At 30.7% G+C, this 23,449-nt stretch overlaps 2 protein-coding genes across 5 annotated transcripts in view; both read right to left on the minus strand.

Moving 5' to 3' along the window:
• Nucleotides 1-10,696: 10,696 nt before the first annotated feature.
• LOC111316083 (uncharacterized) lies at nt 10,697-12,152 on the minus strand. Its single transcript, XM_022918100.2, has one exon. It carries the CDS (start codon nt 12,000-12,002, stop codon nt 10,932-10,934), a length of 1,071 nt encoding a protein of 356 aa, XP_022773835.2. The 5' UTR covers nt 12,003-12,152; the 3' UTR covers nt 10,697-10,931.
• A 1,050-nt stretch (nt 12,153-13,202) lies between these two features.
• TOP3A (topoisomerase 3alpha) overlaps nt 13,203-23,449 on the minus strand; it is a 44,637-nt gene continuing 34,390 nt past the window's right edge. For 2 of the 4 annotated variants that reach the window (XR_016333027.1, XR_016333026.1), the window contains 3 exons: nt 23,087-23,220; nt 14,193-14,313; nt 13,203-13,732 (listed from right to left, as the gene is read on the minus strand). Coding sequence is in view for 2 of the 4 variants with exons in the window: in XM_022919117.2 (XP_022774852.1) it covers nt 13,495-13,732; nt 14,193-14,313 (359 nt within the window). In the remaining 2 variants the exon portion in view is untranslated. The remainder of the gene's footprint in view (nt 13,733-14,192; nt 14,314-23,086; nt 23,221-23,449) is intronic. The other 2 variants (XM_022919117.2, XM_089753263.1) reach the window with 1 other exon arrangement.

Below are 23,449 nucleotides of genomic sequence, written 5' to 3' on the forward strand. Positions count from 1 at the left end.
ATGCCACACAGATGCAAGAAACTTCAGCAAACTATATGGCAGATCACTGGCTAAGAGTCAATCCTGGTGCTGAGTGAAAAACGCTTTCCAATTGCAAGAGCAGTACTTTAGCACATAGTAGTAATACATTCAAACACTAACGAATTTAAAAAGCAACAAGCAAGCATGCCAAACAAGGTAATATATATATATATATATATATGGCAATAACATGCAAGTGATGGACACCTAATATTTACAAGAAATACAGGAAAAAGAAAACTCAAACTTTCTAATTACATGTAAAATTGAAATATAATAGTAAATCAAGGTATGTATTCCATTGAGTATGCAATGGTCTGCACTTGTCCAAGCGTCAAAGCAAGGATTTTGAAGAAGCTAACAATTTTTGGCATTTCAATTTGTGCAAGGCCTATTAGCAACCGCAGCAAAAGATAGAATCACTACTACAATGATTTTGGATCATCCAAACAAGATGAAAGTTCGCTTTGAAAATAAAAAGTGGCATGGTACCAATCTTAGTTTAAGTGACACAAAGGCTACCATCTTTTAGGAGAAGTTTACTGCTTTGCTGGTAGTGACCTGAGGGCTCTCACTAAACTACCTATTGCTAGTTCACACTTCATTGTGCTTCCCAGCCGCTGAGTAGCAACATCTAATAAAAGATTAATGATTGATAACACAACACAAAAAAAAAAATGCAAAAGCTGGGTTGAGCATATGTTTAGCGTACTAACAGCATACAACTACATGGGGTTTTGTTCTGATAATACCAAAGAAAAATTAAACTAAATCTAAACTCAAGCAGCGACAACCTCAAGGATGTGGACACTAGCACATACATATAAAGAGAAAAACTGACCACACATCAGACAACGACAGTCTTTAAAATCCCTTTGCTCCTGTTTGTAAACAGTCACCTTTCAGTCAAGGAACAATTAAGATTTCTTTTTCTTCTTCTAATATATTAAGAATCCACAAGAATCCACTGAGAACGTATGTTGAGTCCCAACATATCAAATATCGAAATCACAACCAGAGCAAACAGGAAAGAGAAGACCAAAGTACCAAATTTCCCACACCGCAAACAGCCTCCTGCTCCCCCTTTGGCTCTTGAAGGCAGTGGGTCAGTTTTAGAGACAGAGAGAAAGAGATGATGCTTATCTCTTCATCTTTCTAATCAATATAGTTTAGGTCCGGCTAGAAACCATCATAACGATGGCTGTCCGATGGCCAGGGTAATTAGACAAGTGGTTCGGCTTATTTCTTTTTCCATTCAGACAACATGAAACAAAAAGTTTCTATTTCCAGTAATTCTCTCAGTACAGTCTCTCTCTCTTTCTGTCAAGTTCCTCCACCATTCCATGATATTATCAGTTCACCTTCATAGGCTGAGAAATTAATGGGACCTCAAGACATGTGATGGCTATAGATTCTCATAAAATATAAATCCATGGAGCTATAGTTAGATATAAATTTTAGGAGTCATCACTTTAATCACCTAATTGAATCTTACTTATTTAAAAAAAAAAATCTAAAACTTAATTTAGGTATCTTTAAATAATAAATTTTAATTTATAAAATTAAATTTTTTATTTGAAAGTATGATTTCATGTGAAAAAAATTATAGCATTCTCACAGCATTCATTCAAATGATACCAGTTTGATTTTAAGTTATCCATGTCTTAAAATATTTTTTATAATTATTGAATAATTTAATTATAAGAAATTGATCCTAAAATTATTCCAATAGTTTGATAATAATTTAAGATAATTTTTTCACTTTAAGAGTATTCATGAAAACTAGTGTCTCACTCTAAAGAAACTCTGTCATCGGATTCATTTAAATTTTATTTAAAGAAATAATTAGTAAAATCTTCCAATAGTTTACTAAAATTTACTTTGATGTAGATCTTCCAATACTTTGATGAAATGTTGTTTTAAAATTATGTATGAAATTTATTTTAAGAAAATTCATTAACCCCTCTAATATTTTAGCAAGATTTAATTCAAGATTTTGATCCTCCAATAGTTTAATAGAATTAAAAATTTTATTAATATGTTTTACATAAAATTCATTAAGTTCTCCAATATTTTGTTAAGACTTAATTCAAGATTTTAATCCTTTAATAGTTTGATAGGATTAAAAATTTTATTATTATTAAAAAAAATTATATTATGAAATTCTCCAATAGTTTGGTAGAATTCATAGTTTAAATTTTTTAAACCCATGAAATAAAAATTCATAATTTAAAACTCATAATCTTTAAATTTTATTTTAAACATAAATAAAAAAAAGTGAAATAAATGAATAAATATATAAATAAACAAAATGTGAAAATTACCTTAATAGATGGAGACACGCCTAGGTGGAAGTATCCTTTGATCTGTAGTGACAGATAGTCACCAATTCCAACTAAAGAGCTCTGCCACCAATTTTAACTAAAGAGCTTGAGTATAGATATTGCTACTCATCCATTTCATTGTGGGTTTCCCTTTTTTTCTTTTGTGTACGGTTAATTGTGTTTTATGTAGGGCATTTTGTTAGAAATTTTATGGATTTGCATTAAATGAAAAAGGATTACAGATTTGATTATGCTCTGAATTGATTTTTTTTTCTTGATTCTTTTTAAAATTGATTTAATTAATTTTTGAAATTATCTCGATTTTCCTTGATTTTTAAAATCTCTCAAAATTTCCCAAATTAAATCTAACTTTGATTTCTTTTCAACCTCCATTTAATATTTGAAGATATCATATTTTAGTTTTAATTGCTGAGATTATCCTTAATTATTACTCAAATTAGTCCATATATTTTATTGACATGATTTATGATAAAAATTTAAAATCAGATAAATACAAAAAAACTATAAGATAAATAAATAAGATAGATAAATATAAAAAAATGTAAGAAATTGGACAATTGGGCTTAGATTAGATATGAGCCCAATTGGTTTAAGCCTTGGACTAAATAAAATGTCTACAACTAACCTTTTTAGCATAGTTTTTGTAAAACAAGAATTGCACAAAAAATATAGATATCCATTACATTCGAGCCCAAATTATTCAACTTTTTTCTTTTTTCTTTTTTTTTTTAAAAGCTTTTCGAAAATGAAGACACACAATTTTTTAAAAAATTAAGGACAACACCTAAAGATTTTGATAATCATGCCCGAAAGTCTTATAGATCATGTCCAAAGAATTTGAAGATTAAGCCTGGAGACTTTACAAATCATTTATTAAAAACTGCTCATTTAAACAAAGGCTACACAACTTTAAAAAAAAAATGGTACCTAAAAGTTTTAAAAAATCATATCATGTCCGAAGGACTTGAAGACTATACCAGGAGGTATTAGAGATTATGCTTGGAGGTCTTACAAATCTTGATTCTAAAATAGATTCAGTTTAAAAAACTTACGAATCTTGCCCTGAAAATTTAGAGATTACGACCAAATGTCTTACAAATCTCAACTCTAAAAAAAATTAGCTTAAAAGACTTACAAATTTTGTTCGAAAGACTTAATGATCATCTTCAAATGTTTTCGAGAAAAAAAATCCTCTAAAATAGAGGCATTCACAATTTTAAAATTTGAAAAATGTTCTCCTCACCTATTTTGTTCGAGTCCAGAAAAACTGAAAATTTTTAACTTGGAATCCAAAGATTCACAATTTGAAAATTCAAAAGTTCATCACAAAACTTCAAAAATTCACCAGACTTTCAGATTCACAAGAATGGAATATTCACAAGATTTTAAGATTTGTAAAAATTTCAAATTCGCTAGAGTTTCAAATTTGCAAGATTTTCATATTTGCAAGAACTTCAAGTCCGTGAAAGTTCAAAGATTAACAAGACTTTCAGATTCGTAAAAATTTCAAATTCATAAGAACTTCAGATTCGTAAAAGTTTTAGATTCGCAAGTGATTTATATTCACAAAAACTTCATATTCGTAAGATTTCAGGTTTGCAAGAATTTTAGATTTGCAAGAACTTTGAATTTACAAGAACTTCATGTTTGTAAGAGTTTCTATTTCGCAAGAATTTTCATCATTGTAAAGATTCACAAATTGTAATTCACAGACAATATTCAAGTATTCGAATTCAAAAGATTTAAAGTTTCATATAAAAAAAATTCATGAATTCACATAAAAAATTTCAAGGTTCACCTCTAGAATTAAAAAATTTTCATTCAAAAATTTTAAAGATTCACACTCAAAAGTTAAAAATTTCCATTCGAAAAATTTAAGGATTCATAGCCAAAATTTATATTTGAAAAATTTTAAAAATTCACATTCAAAACTTAAAGATTTTTATTTTAAAAACTTAGAGATTCACATCGAAAATTTTTAAAATTCACATTTAAAAACTTTAACATTTCACAACCAAAATTTCAAAGATTCTTATCTGAAAAATTTCAGGGTTTCATTTCCAAAATTTTAAATATTCACATTTGAAAAATTTTAAAAATTCCCATCCAAAATTTCAAAGATTCATTTTCATAAATTTTTAGAGATTCACATCTAAAGTTTCAAAGACTCACATTCAAAAATTTAAAGATTCACATTCAAAGTTTCAAAGATTCACATTCAAAAAATTAGATATTCATATTCAAAGTTTCAAAGGTTCTTTTTCAAAATTTTATAACTTCATGTCCAATGATTCTCATTTGAAAAAATTTTAGGCTTCACATTCAAAATTTTAAAGATTCTCATTCGAAAGGCTCATTTAAACAAGGGCTCTATAACATTAAAAGTTTGGACAATTTTGCTTGTCAAAATAAAATTTCATAATGCAAGATCTTCCTCATTCAAGAATTCAAAAGTTAATCATTTTCTCCCAACAAAGTCAAAATTTTTTATACAATAAATGCCATGATATAATGCCTTCTAAATGATACAAATGCATGTCCTAAACAACAATACAGATGCCATAACATGATTCAAATATTTACTACATGAAATGCCCCAACAATGATGTAAATGCAATTTCAAACAATGATTTAGATACTTACCAAATAACACAAATGCATGGTAGAAACAAACAATGATACAAATGTAATATTCAAAACAATGGATTAAATATTCACCAAATAATGCAGATGCATAGTCCAATCAATTATGCAACTTACAAATTCTCCAAATGATCTAAACCATTATGCAGATGCAATTATCAAAGTAAAAACTTATACATTTACCAAATAGTGTAAAAACAATTATCAAAACAAAGTATTTTTGTTGCCCATTTGAAAATCATTTTTTTCCTATCTATCAAAATTCATAACACTTTAAATTTCAAAATTTTCAAAAACTCCCAAAAGAATGGCAATCAATTGCCCCTAAAAATGCCCTACATATAATTTTTCCAAGATCAAAATGTATCAATATATGACATTTAAATCTCTTGAAAATCGATGTTACTGCTCAAAATAAATTAGTTGAATCTTGGTTTTTCCAAAAAGATGAAATGGCTTGGCATATTAAGATTTCAATTATTAAAAAATACTTTGTCATTGAATAAAAAAAAGAAAATCAATATTTATTCATCTAAGCTCACCAATGAAAGTTTAAATTTAAGAAATAATTCTTTTTAAAGAACAATTCATTTTGGCACTCCCTTAGGTTCTTGATATGGGACATTTTAACAAATATCAAGACTAACTATGATAGGCTCAAAATTTTTAAAAAGGAAAGAAAATGCTCAAATTTTAAAACAAATCTTCAGATTAGGATTTATCTTCTTGAATTTCTCAAAGATCTTCATTGTTCATGGGTTCCTTCAAAATCACCTTCTCTAATGAACTTGTTTGAGTAGCTTTCAAACTTGCTCTAGACTGTCTTTTCAAGTTTTCACCCTAAAGCTTCATTCAATCTTTTTTTTTTCTTTTTTCCCTTTATTTTCTTTTTTTTCTATTCCAGCATACATTTGAAAACTCACAATTGATCCAAAATTAAAAAATGATGGTGATTTCCTAAAGAAAAACTCTTCAATTTAGATATCCACACTTGAATAAAATTGACTTTTTAAAAGATATAATTTGAACTGGGGTTTAGGGTTTTAAAAGAAAATGATAAATAGGCCTAAAAATGTGTTTAAAGGTAATCAAACCAATGATCAATTTTCTTTTCAAAGACATTTGCCTTTTCTATTTCTCAGAACATACATTTTCATTTTTTTTCTTACATTTTTTTTATTTTTTTTTGTTTTTTTTTTTCATTTTTCCACATCTTAACAAATTACCAAAAATTTTGAAGCTTGTCTTTTGACTGTAAGAATTCATTTTTTATCCTTAACTTTGGATTTAATGCTTTCTCAAAAAACCCACTTTTATATCTGCCTCTAGTGTGAAAAGTGATCCATGGTTGGGGTTTCTTAAAAAAAAAATTTAATAGACTCAAAAGAGATAACAAACAAATATTTTCTTTTTGTAAAAAGAATATAAAATATGGCAATTTATCAAATCAAATATGGATACCTATATTAAAAAGAAATTTTTAAGAATAGATTTTTCTTTTATTTTAAAATTCTTTAAATATTTCATATGCAATTTTTATTTATTTATTTATTTATTGCAACTCAAGCTCATTGTATCATCTTATTACATCAAATGAAATCCCAATATAACAATCTTCATTTTCATAACCCATACCAAAAGATGAAATTGATGCCATCTAGAAGAAAAAATATTGGAAAAATTGAATAATTTGGGCATTTTGATAAATTTGTCCCAATATGTGTGCAAAGAAAAATTTTAAGGCAATAAAAGAAAGAGAAAAGGAATGTTGCATAAATCAACATGTCAAACAAAGATATTAAGGGGATATGATTTTTTCAGTAATTCTACCCTAAAAAAGAAATTGGAGAAGTTTAGGCTTAGTGAAAAAACATAGGTAATGGTGTGTTTGAAATAGTCTTGAAACTTATCAAATTGTTAAAATCTAAAATCTTCAAGAAAAAGCCGCATGTATTGGCTTACAAAAAATTTTTCAAACAAGATTTTTGAAACTTCATTACTCATAGCCTTAATAACGATCATTGACTTGGAAATACTTCTTTGTTCAGTGAAAATTAGGATCATAAAACTTGAAAAGTCAAGCTTTGAGTGGTGTGGTGTTCAACTAAATTAGAGTATAAAATGGTAAGTGAAACAATTGTGTATGTTCATTCTTGTTAGCAATCATCAATTCTTTTAATATTGTTTCCACAAAAAAATTTCTTTACAAAGAACATTTTCCAATCATGGAAAGAAATCATGTGGGTTTTTATTGTCAAATAACTCAAATGGATGAAAAAAATATATAAATATATACAGATACATGCATGTAAATCATAATGAAAAATAGGAATTCATATTTACGTATCAAAATTTACCCTAAACAAATGAAATAATGTACATACAAAAATGTATATACGAATCCATGTATGCAATATATAATAACAATAAAAATTCATATTCAAAACTATGTACAAAATTGGAAAGGCAAAGATATTTCCAAACAAATGAAATAACATACATACAAAGATGTTTACATAGATTTATATGCAAATACATGTATACAATACATAAATGAAAACAAAAATTCATACCCAAAACTATGTACAAAATTAAAAAGACAAAAATTTTCCCAAACAAATGAAATAACAAACATACAAAAATGTTTACATGCATGTATGCAATACATAGTAAAAATTCATATTCACAACTAAAAAAATAATTACTCTTTAATTTACAATTAAGCGTTCACATCTTTTAATATATGAAAAAGTAAAATGGAATAATGCATAAATGAATGCATATATGCATGAATGCAATAAGAAGGATTTAATGATGTGAATACATATATATATACAATAAAAAAAAAAGTTAATAAACATGATATATACAAATAACAACATAATATATAAAGAACAACATAAAGGGTTTGTATACAAATAATATATACAAAGAATAATATATAAATTTACAAGCAAAACAAATGTTTCATCATGTATCTATTTAGGATTTTCTAACAGAAGGGAAAGCATGGCTCTAACTTGGGTTCGGACCTTTAGGGTTTATTTACATGCTAGGTTCAAAAGTTTGATAGTCTAGAGGTTCCTAAAATATTTCCTACATCATTATCCATTATAGATTAATAATGTATTTTAATCTTCAGCCACCACAGGCTACAGGTGAAAAATGTTTAACTTCAATAGGAGTATTTTGCTAACCCATGTAGAGATATAAAATCTCATAAAAGCGTAAGTACTTTACTCCCTTATAAGGGACGAAGCTATAGTGTAGAGCTCATGTTATCTTATACATATGTAAATGAATGACATATATGAAAAAAATAATAAACAAATAAATAAAACATAGACAAAAAGAGAAAAAAATTTTCAAATTTATTAAGTTATGCTTGGATAACATGAAATTATTTGTGGGCCTGACTCTCAAAGTCTCTAGTGGAGGTGCCAAACTATCATAATGTATAAATTCATAGACCTATCACTAAACATAAATTTTAAGAGTTGCCTTCAATCTTTTTTATTTAGGTGTGATTGGCTATCTAACTGAATCTGTCACATTCTATCTAACTAAATCTGTCACATTTTAAAGAGAAATCCTAAGCTTGACTTAAGTATCTTTAAATAGTATATTCTAGGCTACAAAGCCAGATTTTAGGTTCGAGAGTATGGTTAACCGCGAGAAAGGTTATAGCACCCTTACATCATCTATCAAAGAATGGTACTAGTTTGATTTCAAGCTATCCAAGCTTTAAAATATTTTTATAATTTGTCAAATAATTTAATTATCATAAATTGATCCTAAAATTAATCCAATAGTTTGGTAGTGATTTAAGATAATTTGTTTACTTAAGAAGTATTCATAAAGATTAGTGTCTCACTTTGAAGAGGCTCTATCATCGTATTCATTTAAATTTAATGTAAGGAAATAATCAATAAAATCTTTCAATAATTTGATAAAATTACTTTGATGTAGATCTCCTAATAGTTTGATAGGATTGAAAATTTTATTAATATTTTTTACAAAAAATTCATTAAGTCATCTAATATTTTGTTAAAACTTAATTCAAGATTTAACTCATTCAATAATTTGATAGGATTAAAAATTTTATTATTATTATTATTTTTAAAAAATTCTTTAAGTCCTATAATAATTTGGTAATACTTAATTCAAGATTTAAATCCTCCAATAATATAGTAATACTGAAAATTTTGTTATTATTAAAAAAAATTATATTATGAAATTCTCCAATGGTTTAGTAGAATTCATAAAATTTCTAAACCTATGAAATAAAAAATTCATAATTTAAAATTGACAATCTTTAAATTTTATTTTAAGCATACATAAAAAAAGTTAAATAAATGAATAAATATATAAATAAACAAAATTTGAAAATTACTTTATGATGAAGAGATGCCTAGGTGAAAGTATCCCTTGATTTGTAATGACAAATAGTCATATATTCCAACCAAAGAGCTTTGTCACCAATTCTAACCAAAGAGCTTGAATATAAATTGCTACTCATCCATTTCCTAATAGATTTCTTTTTTTTTTTTTTTCTTTTATGTGTGGTTAATTGATGTTTATAAAAAGCCTTTTATCGAAAATTTTAAAGATTTACATTAAATGGAAAGAATTGTAAATTTGACTATGCTCTGAATTTATTTTTTTCTTAATTCTCTTTAAAACCAGTTTAATTAATTTTTGAAATTTTTTTGATTTTCCTTAATTTTTAAAATCCTTCAAAATTTTCCTAATTAAGTTGATTTTGATTCCTTGCTTTGATTTTTTTTTCAACATTCCTTTAATATTTGAAGAGATTATGTTTTAGTCTTAATTGCTGAAATCATCCTTGATTAATGTTCAAATTACTCCATAAATTTTATTAACATGATTTATGATAAAAATTTAAAATCAGATAAATAAAAGACTAAAACATAAATAAATACAACAAACAAAATATAAAAAAAATATAATCCAATTAATTTCACCCAAACTAAATAGGTGTCTACATAGATAATGCATATATATTTGCAAAGCTCAAACATAAACATCTTTTAACATCAATTCCCACAAACCCCATCATTTCTATAAATTCCAATTATCATCATCACTCTGATTTAAAAAATCTAATCCAACCATACTATGATTCTCAATAAACTGACAAGTTGAAATGGAGTTAACTAAACAATGCACACACTTTGAGAGGCAGCAAGGAAGCTAATGGACTGAAACAGAAAAATTAAAAGCAAATTAATCTAAAAAAATCAACCAAGATAAGCCCAGTATTCAGTAAGTTTCATTTGACTGCCATTGCTTTCATCTAATACCAACTACATCAATAAGATAAAGCGAAACAGAGTAAGAGTGTCAAACCTATATAGAATACAAAGAAGCCTCCAAAAGTCTAAACTTACTATTCAGTTATCAGAACACATAATAACCTTTTACTGGGACAATCCAATGTAGAAGTAGTCCACATATAAACAACAAGCAAACTTGGAGGCACCTTCATCAGTTTCATTTTTACAGTCTCAAAACTGCTTAGATACACAGATATTTATATGTTTTACAAAAATGTAAATTCTTTCATATAATAGTACCATTAATTATTGAAAGGAAATGGAAAAATTAGATTTAAAAATTTCTTATTGCAATATTTTTTTCATTCTTAACAATCAAAGATAAGATGCTAAAAGCCAAAAACAGTATAGTAGCATTGTATGACTTCACCATGATCAAGATACATAAACTGTTTGAATATTCATAAAATAACATAGACCATCAAAAGACAAAGAACACCCAAAATCTAAAGCTAAATCCAATGCCACATGACAAAAGAAAATGATGATTGCTAATCTGCAAGAACAAGAAGCCATAAAATTCCACTTAAAACTTAGTTTACTCGGTGGTGTTGAATAAGACAAATTATTGTGCTTCTAGAGTTTTCTTCTTCTTCTTATCCCTAACCTTGATGTCAATGGCGCTTAACTTTTTTACTGCAGTCTTGTTTTTCTTGTTGGAGACATTGTCACTATTGATTTCACTTTTTCTGTTAGCCCCAGAGTTAATGTCATTACTATTTTCATCCATGTACTGAACTTGGTGTATCCTCCCCTTGTTTTTCTTCTTCTTCTGATGAGAAGCATCTTCTTCTTCTTCTTCTTCTGCTTGTTTTTCCTCCAAGAGATCTTTAGAAGAAGGGTGATCAGCTTCAGCCAGAATCTTCAAACGCAGATCAGGCACAGTCTGATAAAGAGGGAGGGCCAAGCTGTCAAGCAACTTTAAATGGAACGACCTGATATTGCCCCACTTGCTCGGTACAATCTCTGCAATCCCGTTAATAGCAGCTATCACATTTTCAACAATCACTTTTTTTCCCATGGAAAGTTTCCCCACCTTCACCACGCTGCAAGTTCCACTACTCAAGAACAGCATAGCAGAGGCACAAGCCTTGTGAATCTGCTCCTTCCAGTTGTTGTGCTTGAGGTCCACAGGCACTGGAATCTTCTTCTTTTTGAAAAACTGCTTCCCCAATAGCCGAGGGAGAAGCGGGATAATCCTCTTATCCGCGAAAAACATGTCATAGGTATCGCAGAGCTTTCTTTTGGCCTCGAAGGGCCGATAATCAGTCTTGAGCTTGGAAAGCTTGACCACCTTGCTGATGGGTATGTTGTCGGACTTGATTTTCTTGGACGCAGCATCTTTGGTGAGGCCTGACTTGGGGCGATCATCGATGACCATGCAAAGCTCGGCAGGATCCGTAAAGGGGTCGATGAGGGGGTGAGGGAGAGGCACCTTGTGGGGATTAACGCGAGGCTTTTGAGGAAATTTCTTTAGGCTGACGATGAGATACAGCAACTCATCCTGCTCAAGAAGTTGGGGCTTTTGGGTATGGGACTGAGAATCTCTCCATTTCAGCAGAGCACTCACAGCTCTCTCCACTCTATTGGGGCTCACTCCAGATGAAGCTGCCGCTTCGCCAATATTCTTCGCCATTTATCTTCTATCTGCTGCACGCCGCCACTTCTCTCCAAATTGTTGATAGGGTTTTAGGGGCTTTTAGGGTTTTGCCAGGAGATCTGGAACGCTTCGAACCCTAATAGAGTGGAGTTTTTAAATAGAGGTACAACAAATAATGAAAATAAAAGTACAAAAAAATAATAAAACAGAAAATACAAAAATATAGTCGCTTGATTTTACAATCATCCCGTTCAATGCAACTTCATTTACTTAATTTCTATGTGAGAGCGTATTATGATTGAAACTTCACAAGGTGCATTTTGTTCACCAATTTTTAGATTAAAAAATTTTGAAAAAAGTGATTTTGAATTGAAATATATGATTCTTAAATTTTGTTCATCTAAAAATATAATTTTTTATATTTAATTTAAAAAATATATAAAATTATTAAATAAAATACTTAATTATATTATCTTTAATTATATATGAATAACTTGTGACGTGTGAATAATATATAAATATAACTTAATTTTCATATAACAAATAAATAATATTACTTTCATTGAAATTAAAAAAATTTTAAAAAGTATTTTTTTTTATATTTTCAACAAAATTTTTTTTTTTTTTATCTTGAAACATCATTTTTATTAAATTCTATGTTTTTTTTTCATACTTTTAATAAAAATAGCATTTTTTAATTATTAAATTTTTTTTTTCATATTTTAAAAAAGTCACATTTTAATCATAATTTTTGTCAAAAAATTTCAATAACACTGTTTTTATCTAAAATATAAAAAAGACAACATTTTTTACATAAAAACATAATTTTTGTTAACAAAAATTACATATTTTATTAAAAAAACGTAATTTCTATTGAATTTATAAAAATTTAAAAAATAAATTCTCATAATATATCAACAAGCAAACTATAATATATATATATATATATAACATTTTCATAATATATTTTCAATGATGATCACATTTTTAATCTTAAAAAAGTGACTTATTTAAAATATAACAAAAATCTCGTTTCTAATTAAAAAAAAGTTATTTAAAATTTTTTTATTAATTTAACTTTTTTTTTCTCTTTCTTTTTCTTTCATACCAAATACAATAAAAAATATTTTTTTCACCTTTTTCTCTTCTTTTCATTTCTTTTTCTTCCTGCCAAACATAGTACTAGGCCCATTTAGAAGGAAAAAAAAAACATGAACTTTAAACCATGCATCAAACTGCAAAAATCAGGAGTCGCCTTTTCTGTCTGCATTTTATGTTATCCACATCCCAGCTAAAGCCGAACCATTTTCTTTTCACCACATTTCTTACAATTATCGAATCACCAATGAATTGTACGCAGCTCAACCATTTGTGATTGTCGAGTCCATGTGAGCTTATATAAAATTTGGATGGGCCTCACAAGTCAGTTGTGATTAGACAGATTTATAGTTGATATGGTCTCAAACAAAAGAAAAACTGACCAAACAAAAGAAATAAGGTACCGAGCAGGAACACCATTTGAAAGGCATTACATGCCACGATTTGGGCAGGCACTTGCAAAGTGCGATGGATCACCACAAACATAACACCTTCTGCTGGATACGGGATCCCCTGTTGCTGACACAAAAGTGACGTCAGCAGTGCGTGCTCCATTGTGGCCAAATTGACCGTGGCCACCTCTCCTTCTGGAATTGGATGCTGAACTATTGATGCACTCACGTGGAATGCTTCTTCCGCCATTACCATTATTGAGGGTGTCCTCCCATCTGCATGAACAAGGTTTGAGTAAACCAGCCATTTGATGAAGCATGTAACACAAGGACATGTCTACTTTAGGCATGAACATTACACAAGATTTATATCAGATACACCTTCCATGTATCTTATTTACAAATGAAAAGCAAAATAAATCACTGCATGTCTTGTTCGCCTCATGGCACTATTGATGAATTTTAGAGCACCTTATTAAGTTATACCATGTTGTTCACAAAGTAAAGAAGTCATTACACAATCCAAAATCAATGAAAATTATTGTCGTCCCTTATCAGATGTAATTGAATAAGCATTAATGCAATTACAACTCTTTGAACAGTTGCTCATCCCTGTTTCTTTAGGATGCTGAATTAAACTATTGAAAAACAGAAAGGGAACCAGTAGTTCACTAGAACAGTCTCACAGCTTATTTACGAAAAAAGGTCCAAGGAATAGAGTTCCAGGTTTACTTACATAAAGAAATTGCATTCTTGTGATGGACATGAGTAGAACTTTCTTCCCCTGTTATTTGCTGTATTAGCAGTTCGTAAAACACATGGTGTTCTGCATGTGCTACAGGATATTGAAGGGTCCCCTGCATAAATGGAAATATCATAAAAATAGAATTCAGAATCAGAAGCTCTGCTGTAAGGAGCCCCATTTCATAACGAACACTTCAGCAGCCAATGAAGGTATAAGTTGAGATGATTGTGAATTATGTTCTTCTCAATACTAAGCATGCATGCCTATGTCTTTGAAGCCAGTGACTGCACCATAAACAACAATGAAAGGCTAGCTATGCTAGTCAGGATTCAGGAATTCAGGAATTCAGTTAAAACAAAACTAAAAATGATGCAACTAGAACTGTGAGTGAAGCAAGTTTCTGATAGAGTTTTATCAAGAAGAGAATACTCTGCAAAGAGTTCCGATATTGGGTTGATTATATTTTCCAAAGAGCTTCATCAGGAAAGCTCTATGAGCCTTCCCTCCTCAGAAAAGATATGAGGACCCTGGCTGCGGCAAAAGGTTCTATTAAGTATGAAATAATTGTGATACTCTACAACCTTGAAGGGCTTTATAGTGCAGCTAAAAAACCTGTTAAAGCACTTTAGATGCTTAGGGAGAATTTAAAGGAAAAAGCAATTCTTTATCAAACAAGGCCTACCTAATAAACCAAATTTTCACTTTAGGAACACTTTAAACTTTTTGAGGTGAAGTTGGCATGGGACTGAAGGAGAAAGAATTCCTTTCCTGGTATTTGATGGAATTCTGAGGAGGAAGAAATCTTTTAATAACAAACAAAAAGGCAGAAGAAAGTAGGATTTACAAATAAAATGGGGACAAGAGAAGAGCACGGGTCCTTGATACCAGCAGTACAGTTTGTGCTTTAATTAAGGCATATACAGCAAGTCTTCCTACCACTGCAACCAGAACAATTAACTGGCCACAAACAACATGGCTTATAAAATCATATTGAAACCTAAAAGGAAGATTTCAGACAAATCTTCACTTAAAAAATACTAAAATAAACTTTAAGATTTCAAAACATTAATCCAAGAAAAAACTTCCAAGAAACTCAAATTCCAAATTCCAAATTCTTACCAAATTATCTTATAAAAGTGCAGAGGCTGCAAATGAGTAGGCCAGGTTGGGTTTGTTCAGGTCAAAATTGTTTCAAGTTCAAGTCATTTTGGGTTCACGAAGACCTGAATCTTGTGTCATTTGATTTTCAGGTTTGGGATGTTTCAGTCATTTTGGATGTGGATGGTTTTGGGTCATTTCGAGTTATATGTAGCCGTAGTTTAAATAAAATAATTTTTTAACACCAAGAATGGTTTTGCATATCTAATAATTTACTTCAAATTTGAACTCAATACCATGTATCAAGTTTACACAGAACTGATTAAAACTATGAAAGTATTTAACAGCGACCAAATACTTACATAAAAATTACATGTCCTAACATGTCAATTGATCTAACAATTGAACATTAATTATACAGATTGAATTTTGAAAGAAAATCAAGGTAAAAAAATTATATAGTAATTAAAAAAAGAACTAATAAGCCAAATAGGTTTCTCAAACAATGCAAGATCAATCAAGCAATTGGTACAATAAAGAAGCCGCCATAAATTGGAGAGACTTTATCAATTTGAAGGTCATTTAATGCATTTTTTGTTTGTTCCTAACTATTTGTTGAGAGATTATGTATCAAATCAGGATCAATTTCCTGATTTATAGGGATTTATAATTCTAGTCTTTTATTTGTTTCTATGTTTGGATGATTGTGTCTTGATTTTGTGGGCTTCTTTATACATATCAATTTCTCTATATATTTGGGGATTCCTATTAATAAAAAATATACTCACAGACACTGGTTTTTTGTCTCTGATTACATGGTATCAAAGCAAGGTTTGCTTCTGAATTTTTTCATTTTTAATGGCCAAAACAACCATGACTGGTGCCTCTCGACGGACTTCTTTCCTCTAGCGGGTTTTTTATCATATCAAATTACTTATTCTATAACCTTCCTCACCAGGGAATGACTTAGTCAGTGGCTAACTATTTGCTGGCGGATTAGCTGGTTGGCAGGTTAGCTTAATATCCCACACTTACTCTTTCTCTAGCACTAAAACTAGCACACTTACTCCACCTTACTTAGGGTTTCCTACTCTAGCACTTGGATTAGCTATTTTGCTTACTCAAATAAGGGATTTGTGGAAATCTGATATTTATTATTACTTGATTAGTTAACTGTGTCTATTTTAGTTAAATCTCTTATTTTTAAAATAAGTAGTGACTTGGTTAATTAAACCCAATCCATTAGATATTTTCCTATTATGTGTAGAGAGTAAATTACTCCTTTGATTAGCTGTTTTAATGCATGAAAATTTTGGGTTTTAAGGCTGAGAATATTCAATCTTTAGCCTATATATTTTCATGCAATTCTAGCATTATAATAAGAAAAAAATAGAAGTATAAAATAGTTTTATTTTAGAGATTTCTTCATGATATCAAAGCACGATCTAAACTTTTGAAAATTTTCACTCGAAGTCCAATATAGCTAACGAAAGACAAAGCCCAAGATCGGAGGTTACCTCTAACCCCAAAGCTAGCATTTCTCAATCACTACAAAACATTACCACTCCTATTCGAATAAGTTCTTTAGCACAACAAGGTAATTTTCCAAGTGCTTTAAGTGTAAAACTAGAGAAATCAAATTCATGGATTGTGGCTTCAGAAGTTTTAGACCATATGACTGGGGTTGCATCTGTATTTAGTAAATACAGCCCATGTCATAAAAACTTCACAGTTTGAATTACTGACGGATCAATTTCACTAGTCGGGACAAGTTATGTTATTATTTCCAAAGAGATAACACTTGATTTTGTTCGGTTTGTCACAAATCTAAGTTACAATTTATTGTCTATAAGCAAACTTACAAAAGACCTTAAGTATATCACTTAATTTCTTCCAAATATGTGTGAATTTCAAGATTTGGATCTAAGGAAGATGATTGGCAATGCTAAAATGTGTGCAGGACTCTATATCCTAAAAGCTAATGATTCTAAAAGATAATATCAGAAAACCTCTTGTGGCTTCATTATCCAGTAATAATAAAGATAGTACCATCACGTTGTGGCACTATCGGTTAGGTCATCTAAACTTTTTGTACCTCAAGGTTCTTTCCCTTATTATTCAATCAAAATCCTAACAACTTTTAGTATGAAGTCTACCAACTATCCAAACATACCTATACCATGTATCCTAATCAGCCTTACAAATCATCCCATCCTTTTTCCATAATACACAGTGACATTTGGGGTCCCTCTAGAGTAAATAACTATCCAAATTGTTTGTCACATTTATTTATAATTACACCAGGGTTACTTAGGTATTCCTTATGAAGGAAAAATCAGAAGTGGGTCAGCTATTCCAAAACTTTAACAATATAATCCAAACTCAATTCAAAACCAAAATCTAAGTGTTGAGAATCGACAATGGAAGAGAATACTACAATTCAATCCTTGGATCATATCTATTGAAGCATGGTATAATTCAACAAAGCTCATGTGTCGATACTCCTCGACAAAATGGCGTTGCTGAAAGAAAGAATTGACATTTGTTGGAAGTTGCAAGATCCCTCATGATGGCTACCCATGTACCTAAGCATTTTCGGAGTGAAGCTATAGTTACCGCTACATATCTTATAAACATAATGTCTTCTCGAGTCCTGAAATTTCAAAGCCCTTGCCAATCTTTTCTTGGTTCCTATCCTCACCTGCGAATCATCTTGTCTACTCCCATTAGAGTGTTTGGATGCACTGCATTTGTTCTTACTAGCCAACAAAACCAAAGCAAATTAGATCCCTAATCCATCAAATGCATATTTCTCAAATGAATAAAAAACGATACAAGTGTTACTCAATAGTAACAAAGAAATTCTATCATTCCATGAATGTTACTTTTTTTTTAAATCAACCTTACTTTCCCAAAACTGCCATTCAGAGGGAGAATCCAATCACACGGGAATATCATCTTTGGGAAAATCATATTACTGAACCAGCAAACACTTCTCAAACTCCCTTTCACATCCAAAACATCCAACCAGATCCTCCAACTCCCTTTCAACTCCAAAACATTCAACCAAATCCTCCAAGCTTGTAATCCACATAAGGGAAAACAAACAAAGAATTGATTGTCTATTCAAGAAAACACAAAACTCAGAAGGATCTAGGAGAATATACACCTTCAAAGCAAAACCAAGAATCTAAATTGATTCCGGAGATATTTGAAACCAACATAGGAAACACTCTTACTAAATCTGATTCAATTGAATCTTTTAATGATCTTGATAAACCGATTGCCCTAAGAAAAGGTGTGAGATCATGTATTCAACACCCAATCTGTAATGTGGTTTCTTATGAAGGTTTATCACCCAATTATCGAGCTTTTATTACCACACTAAACAATATACAAATTCCCAATAATATTCATGAAGCATTCATGCAACCAAAATGGAAGATGGTTGTTTTGGAAGAAATCAGGGCCCTAAAAGAGAACAAAACATGGGAGATTTCAAAACTACTCAAAGCAAAAAATCCAGTTGAGTGCAAATAGATTTTTATTGTCAAGCACAATGCAAATGGAAGTATTAACATATTCAAAACTCATCTTGTTGTAAAAGGATTTACTCAATCTTATGGTGTTGATTATGAAAAGACATTTGCTTCGGTTGCTAAACTTCGTTCAATTTGAGTGTTATTATCATTGGCAGCAAATCTAGATTGGCCACTCCATCAACTAGATGTCAAAAATGCATTTCCTAATGGTGACCTAGAAGAAAAAGTTTACATGTAAATCCCTTCAGGATTCAAAAACCAGGACAATTCTAGCAAAGTATGTAAACTTCAAAAGTCTTTATATGATCTCAAACAATCCCCATGTGCAGGGTTTGATAGACTAACAAAAGTGGTAAAGAAGTATGATTTTTCACAATGCCAAACTGATCATACTATGTTTGTCAAACATTCACTTAAGGGAAAATTAGCCATTCTTATTGTCTATGTAAACGACATTATTCTTACTGGAGACTATATAAAAGAAATTAACAACCTAAAGAACCTTTTAGCCAAAGAATTTGAAATCAAAGATTTGGGACACCTTAAATATTTTCTTGGCATGGAGGTAGCTCCCTTAAGGAATGGCATCTCTATTTCACTACGTAAGTATGTCCTAGACTTACTAAAGAAAACTGGAATGCTAGGACGCAAACTTGCTAACACACCTATGGACACAATGAATAAGGTAGGAATGAAATAAGGAAATCCACCAACTAATAAGTGCAGATATCAAAAACTTGTTGGGAAACTCATCTACCTCTCTCATACAAAACCATATATTAGTTTTTTGGTTAGCACGGTAAGCAGATTCACGAACAACCTAATCGAGGAACACTTATGGGCTGTGTATTGAATCTTACAACACCTAAAGGACTCCTGACAAAGGGTTATTTTTTAATAAGACATCACGTGAAAATGTTGAAATTTACACTGAAACTGATTGGGCTAGATCCATTACTAATCGAAGATCAATTATTGGTAATTGTACCTATGTGAGGGGAAATTTGGTTACTTAACGAAGCAAGAAGCAATTTGTGGTGGCTAAAAGTACACGGAAGTAGCGCAGAAACTGAGTTTAGAGCCATGTCTCATAGCATATGTGAGGGAATTTAGTTAAAAAGGTTGCTAGGAGAGTTAAAGGTCTTTGCAAAAGAATCCATGAAGATATTCTACAACAACAAAGCTGCCGTAAGTATAGCAAAGAATCTTGTTCATCATGATAGGACTAAACATGTGGAGATTAATCATCACTTCATCAAAGAAAAGATAGAGGAAGGAATTGTTAGATTAGTGTACACTTCCACATGCCTCCAAACTACAAACATACTAAAGCTCTCTCACAAAACAACTTCAAGAATCTAAAGTCTAAATTGGGGCATGATTGACATCTACCACCCAACTTGAAAGGAAGTGTGGAAATCTAATATTCATTATTACTTGATTAGTTGATTTTGTCTATTTTAGTTAAGTCTCTTATTTTTAGAATAAGGAGTGATTTGGGTAATTACACCAAATCCATTAAATATTTTCCTATTATGTGCAGAGAATAAATTACTCCTTTGATTAGTTGTTTTAATGCATGAAAATCTTGGGTTTTAAGGCTAAGAATATTCAATCTTTAGGCTATATATTTTCATGCAATTCTAGCATTGCAATAAGAAAAATATAAAAGAATAAAATAGTTTTATTCTAGAGATTTCTTTTAGACTTAGGGGATTCTTCGTGAGTGCATCAGAGGTGACTTTTGAACTTATTCAAAATTCTTCTCCAATAGTGCCTATTGTAAGTGACTCGCATTCCCTACAAATAACACAACATAAACTCAATGGAACAAACTTTCTAGAATGGTCTCAATCTGTGATGCTAGTGGTTCAAGAGAAGAGGAAAATTGACTATCTGACTAGTGCAACAAAGGAACCAAAGGAAGAAGAAACAAGTCATTGAACATGGATTTTTGAAAACTCCATGGTAAAGGCATGGTTAGTTAATTTTATGGAGCCCAAGATTGAAAGAACCTATCTTTTCTATAGAAGTGCTAAAGAAATCTAGGATATGGTGAAAGAGATGTACTTAGATCTTGAAAACTCATCACAATTCTTTGAAATCAAGTCAGCCTTGAAAGATATGAAACAAGTGGATAATTCTATGACTTAGTACTACAACAACCAGACCAGCTTTTGGCAAGAAATGGATTTGTTTTCTAATACAAACTGACATTGTGCAGAGGACCGCAAAAAATACAAGATGATGCTTGAGAAAGAAAGGGTTTTTTATTTTCTCCATGGTCTAAATAAAGAGCTTGATGAGATGAGAGGCAGAATACTTGGAACCAAACCTATTCCAAGCATTAGGGAGGCTTTTGCTGAAGTAAGATGAGAAGACAGTAGGAGAGTCATGCTAAGAACCAAATAACCCCTTGCAATAGACACCTCTCAAAACTCGGTCCTTGTTTCCAAGAAAATGATTATTTTGGACTTGGAAATCAACATGATAACCGTAGGAATGATAGGCCTTGGTGTGATCATTGTCGACACCCTTATCATACAAAAGAAACTTGTTGGAAAATTCATGGGAAACCAGCAAATTGGAAACCATCCAAGCAAGTAGAACAAGGCAAGGGCTTTCAAGTTGCTATGGAAGAAAACAAGGTTGAAGGCTTAGCTTATAGCAAGAAGCAACTTCAGCAGCTCCAAACACTCCTCAACAATACCCAAATGACTACACCTACTCCAAAGTGCACAGCTGCACAAAAAGGTAATTACCCCTTTGCTTTGGGTGCAAAATCTGATTCTAAAAACCCTTAGATTATAGATTCTGGGGCATCCGACCATATGACTAGTTGTCATGAATTGTTTTCAACATATGATCCATGTCCTAGACATCTTAAGATTTGTATTGCTGATGGATCACTATCCTTTGTTGCTAGATAAGGAAATATTAAGGCTTCTAATATGACACTATTTTCAATCTTGCATATTCGTAATTTAGTGTGTAACCTAGTGTCTATTAGTAAGTTGACAAGCCACTTGAACTGTGTGGCTAAGTTTTATCCTTCATATTGTGAGTTTTAGGATTTACTCTCGAGAAGGATGATTGGCAATGCTAGGGAGCATGAAGGCTTGTACTATCTTGAGGATACTCAACAAGTGAATAAACAAGCTTTGACTCTAAGTGGTGAATCTGTTTCTAGTGAAATTATGTTATGGCACAATAGGTTAGGACATCCTAGTTTTCCATATCTAAAAACTCTGTTTCCTTCTCTTTTTAAGAATAAAAATGTCCATTCATTTGGTTGTGAAACTGGTCAACTTGCTAAAAACACTCATGTTCCTTATCCAAGTCATCCATATATATTTTTTAAACCTTTTTCTTTAGTTCACAGTGATATTTAGGGACCTTCACGGGAAAATAACATAACTAGAACTAGGTGGTTCATAACCTTTATGGATGATCACACACGAGCTTGTTGCGTTTACTTGTTAAAAGACAAGTCTAATGCTAAGACAATTTTTCAACAATTCCACAAAATGGTCCAAACTCAATTTCAAGCTCAAATCCAAATTTTCCACATAGACAACACGAGAATATTTTAATTCAATTCTTGGTGAATATCTAACAAGAAATGGGATTTTTCACCAAGGTTCTTGTTTTAATACCTCCCATCAAAATTGGGTTACAAAACGTAAAAACTATCATCTATTAGAAATTGCTCATGCTATCACATTTACTGATAATGTTCCTAAGTTTTTTTAGGGAAATGCTATTTTAACAACCTTATACCTATAAATAAACTTCCGAGTAAAGTTCCCCATTTCAAAACATCATTTAACATGTTACTTGAGTCATATCCACAAACTATGTTGTTTACTTCTTTACCCCTAAAAGTTTTTGGTTGCAAATGTTTTGTTCACAATAGAAGTCAATCTCCTGGGAAACTAGAACAAGGAGCTATAAAATGTATATTTATTGGGTACTTTCCAACTCAAATAAGGGATAAGTGCTATACATTTGTCTCATTAGATATCACATTCTTTGAAAATCAACCCTTTTACCCAAAACCAATTCTTCAAGGGGAGATAATAAGTAAAGATAGGCTTTGGGATTTTTTTGTTCCCCTTCTAGTAACATCAGCTATTCCTATTGTGCCACCAACAGAAACTAAAATGGAAACAGGGAAAGATTCATCTATGCTTAGTCCTCAACAAAAAATAGAGCTTCATGTTTATTCATGACGTAAATCATTACCTTAGGAAGTACGAACTTTTGCGCCCCAACCGCATTGTCAAGAATCTGATCCTTGAGTAAATTCTAAATCAGAAAAATGTTGGATCTATAGCACCATCACCAATGAATACTCCACTTGATAATCTAGAACATACCTATAACAATCAAGAAAGGTGTAAGATGGTGCACTCAACACACGCTATCCAATTATCTATCTTACAGCCAGTTGTTTACAACATTTCGTGCGCTGGTAGAAAAGATTAAGGTAACTAAAATCCCACAATATTCAAGAAGCCTTAAATATTCTAGAATGGAAAGTTGCTCCACTTGAAGAAATGGGAGCATTGGAAATGAACAAGACTTGGGATGTTGCGGAGTTACCTA

The sequence above is a fragment of the Durio zibethinus genome, chromosome 24, assembly GCF_047325235.1.
Source record: "Durio zibethinus cultivar Kanyao isolate XHJ-2024 chromosome 24, ASM4732523v1, whole genome shotgun sequence".
In the NCBI taxonomy this organism is placed as follows: Eukaryota; Viridiplantae; Streptophyta; class Magnoliopsida; order Malvales; family Malvaceae; genus Durio; species Durio zibethinus.

Bases quoted from the DNA above. Each gene is read 5' to 3' on its own strand.
- LOC111316083 (XM_022918100.2), bottom strand. From the start codon at position 12,002: ATGGCGAAGAATATTGGCGAAGCGGCAGCTTCATCTGGAGTGAGCCCC.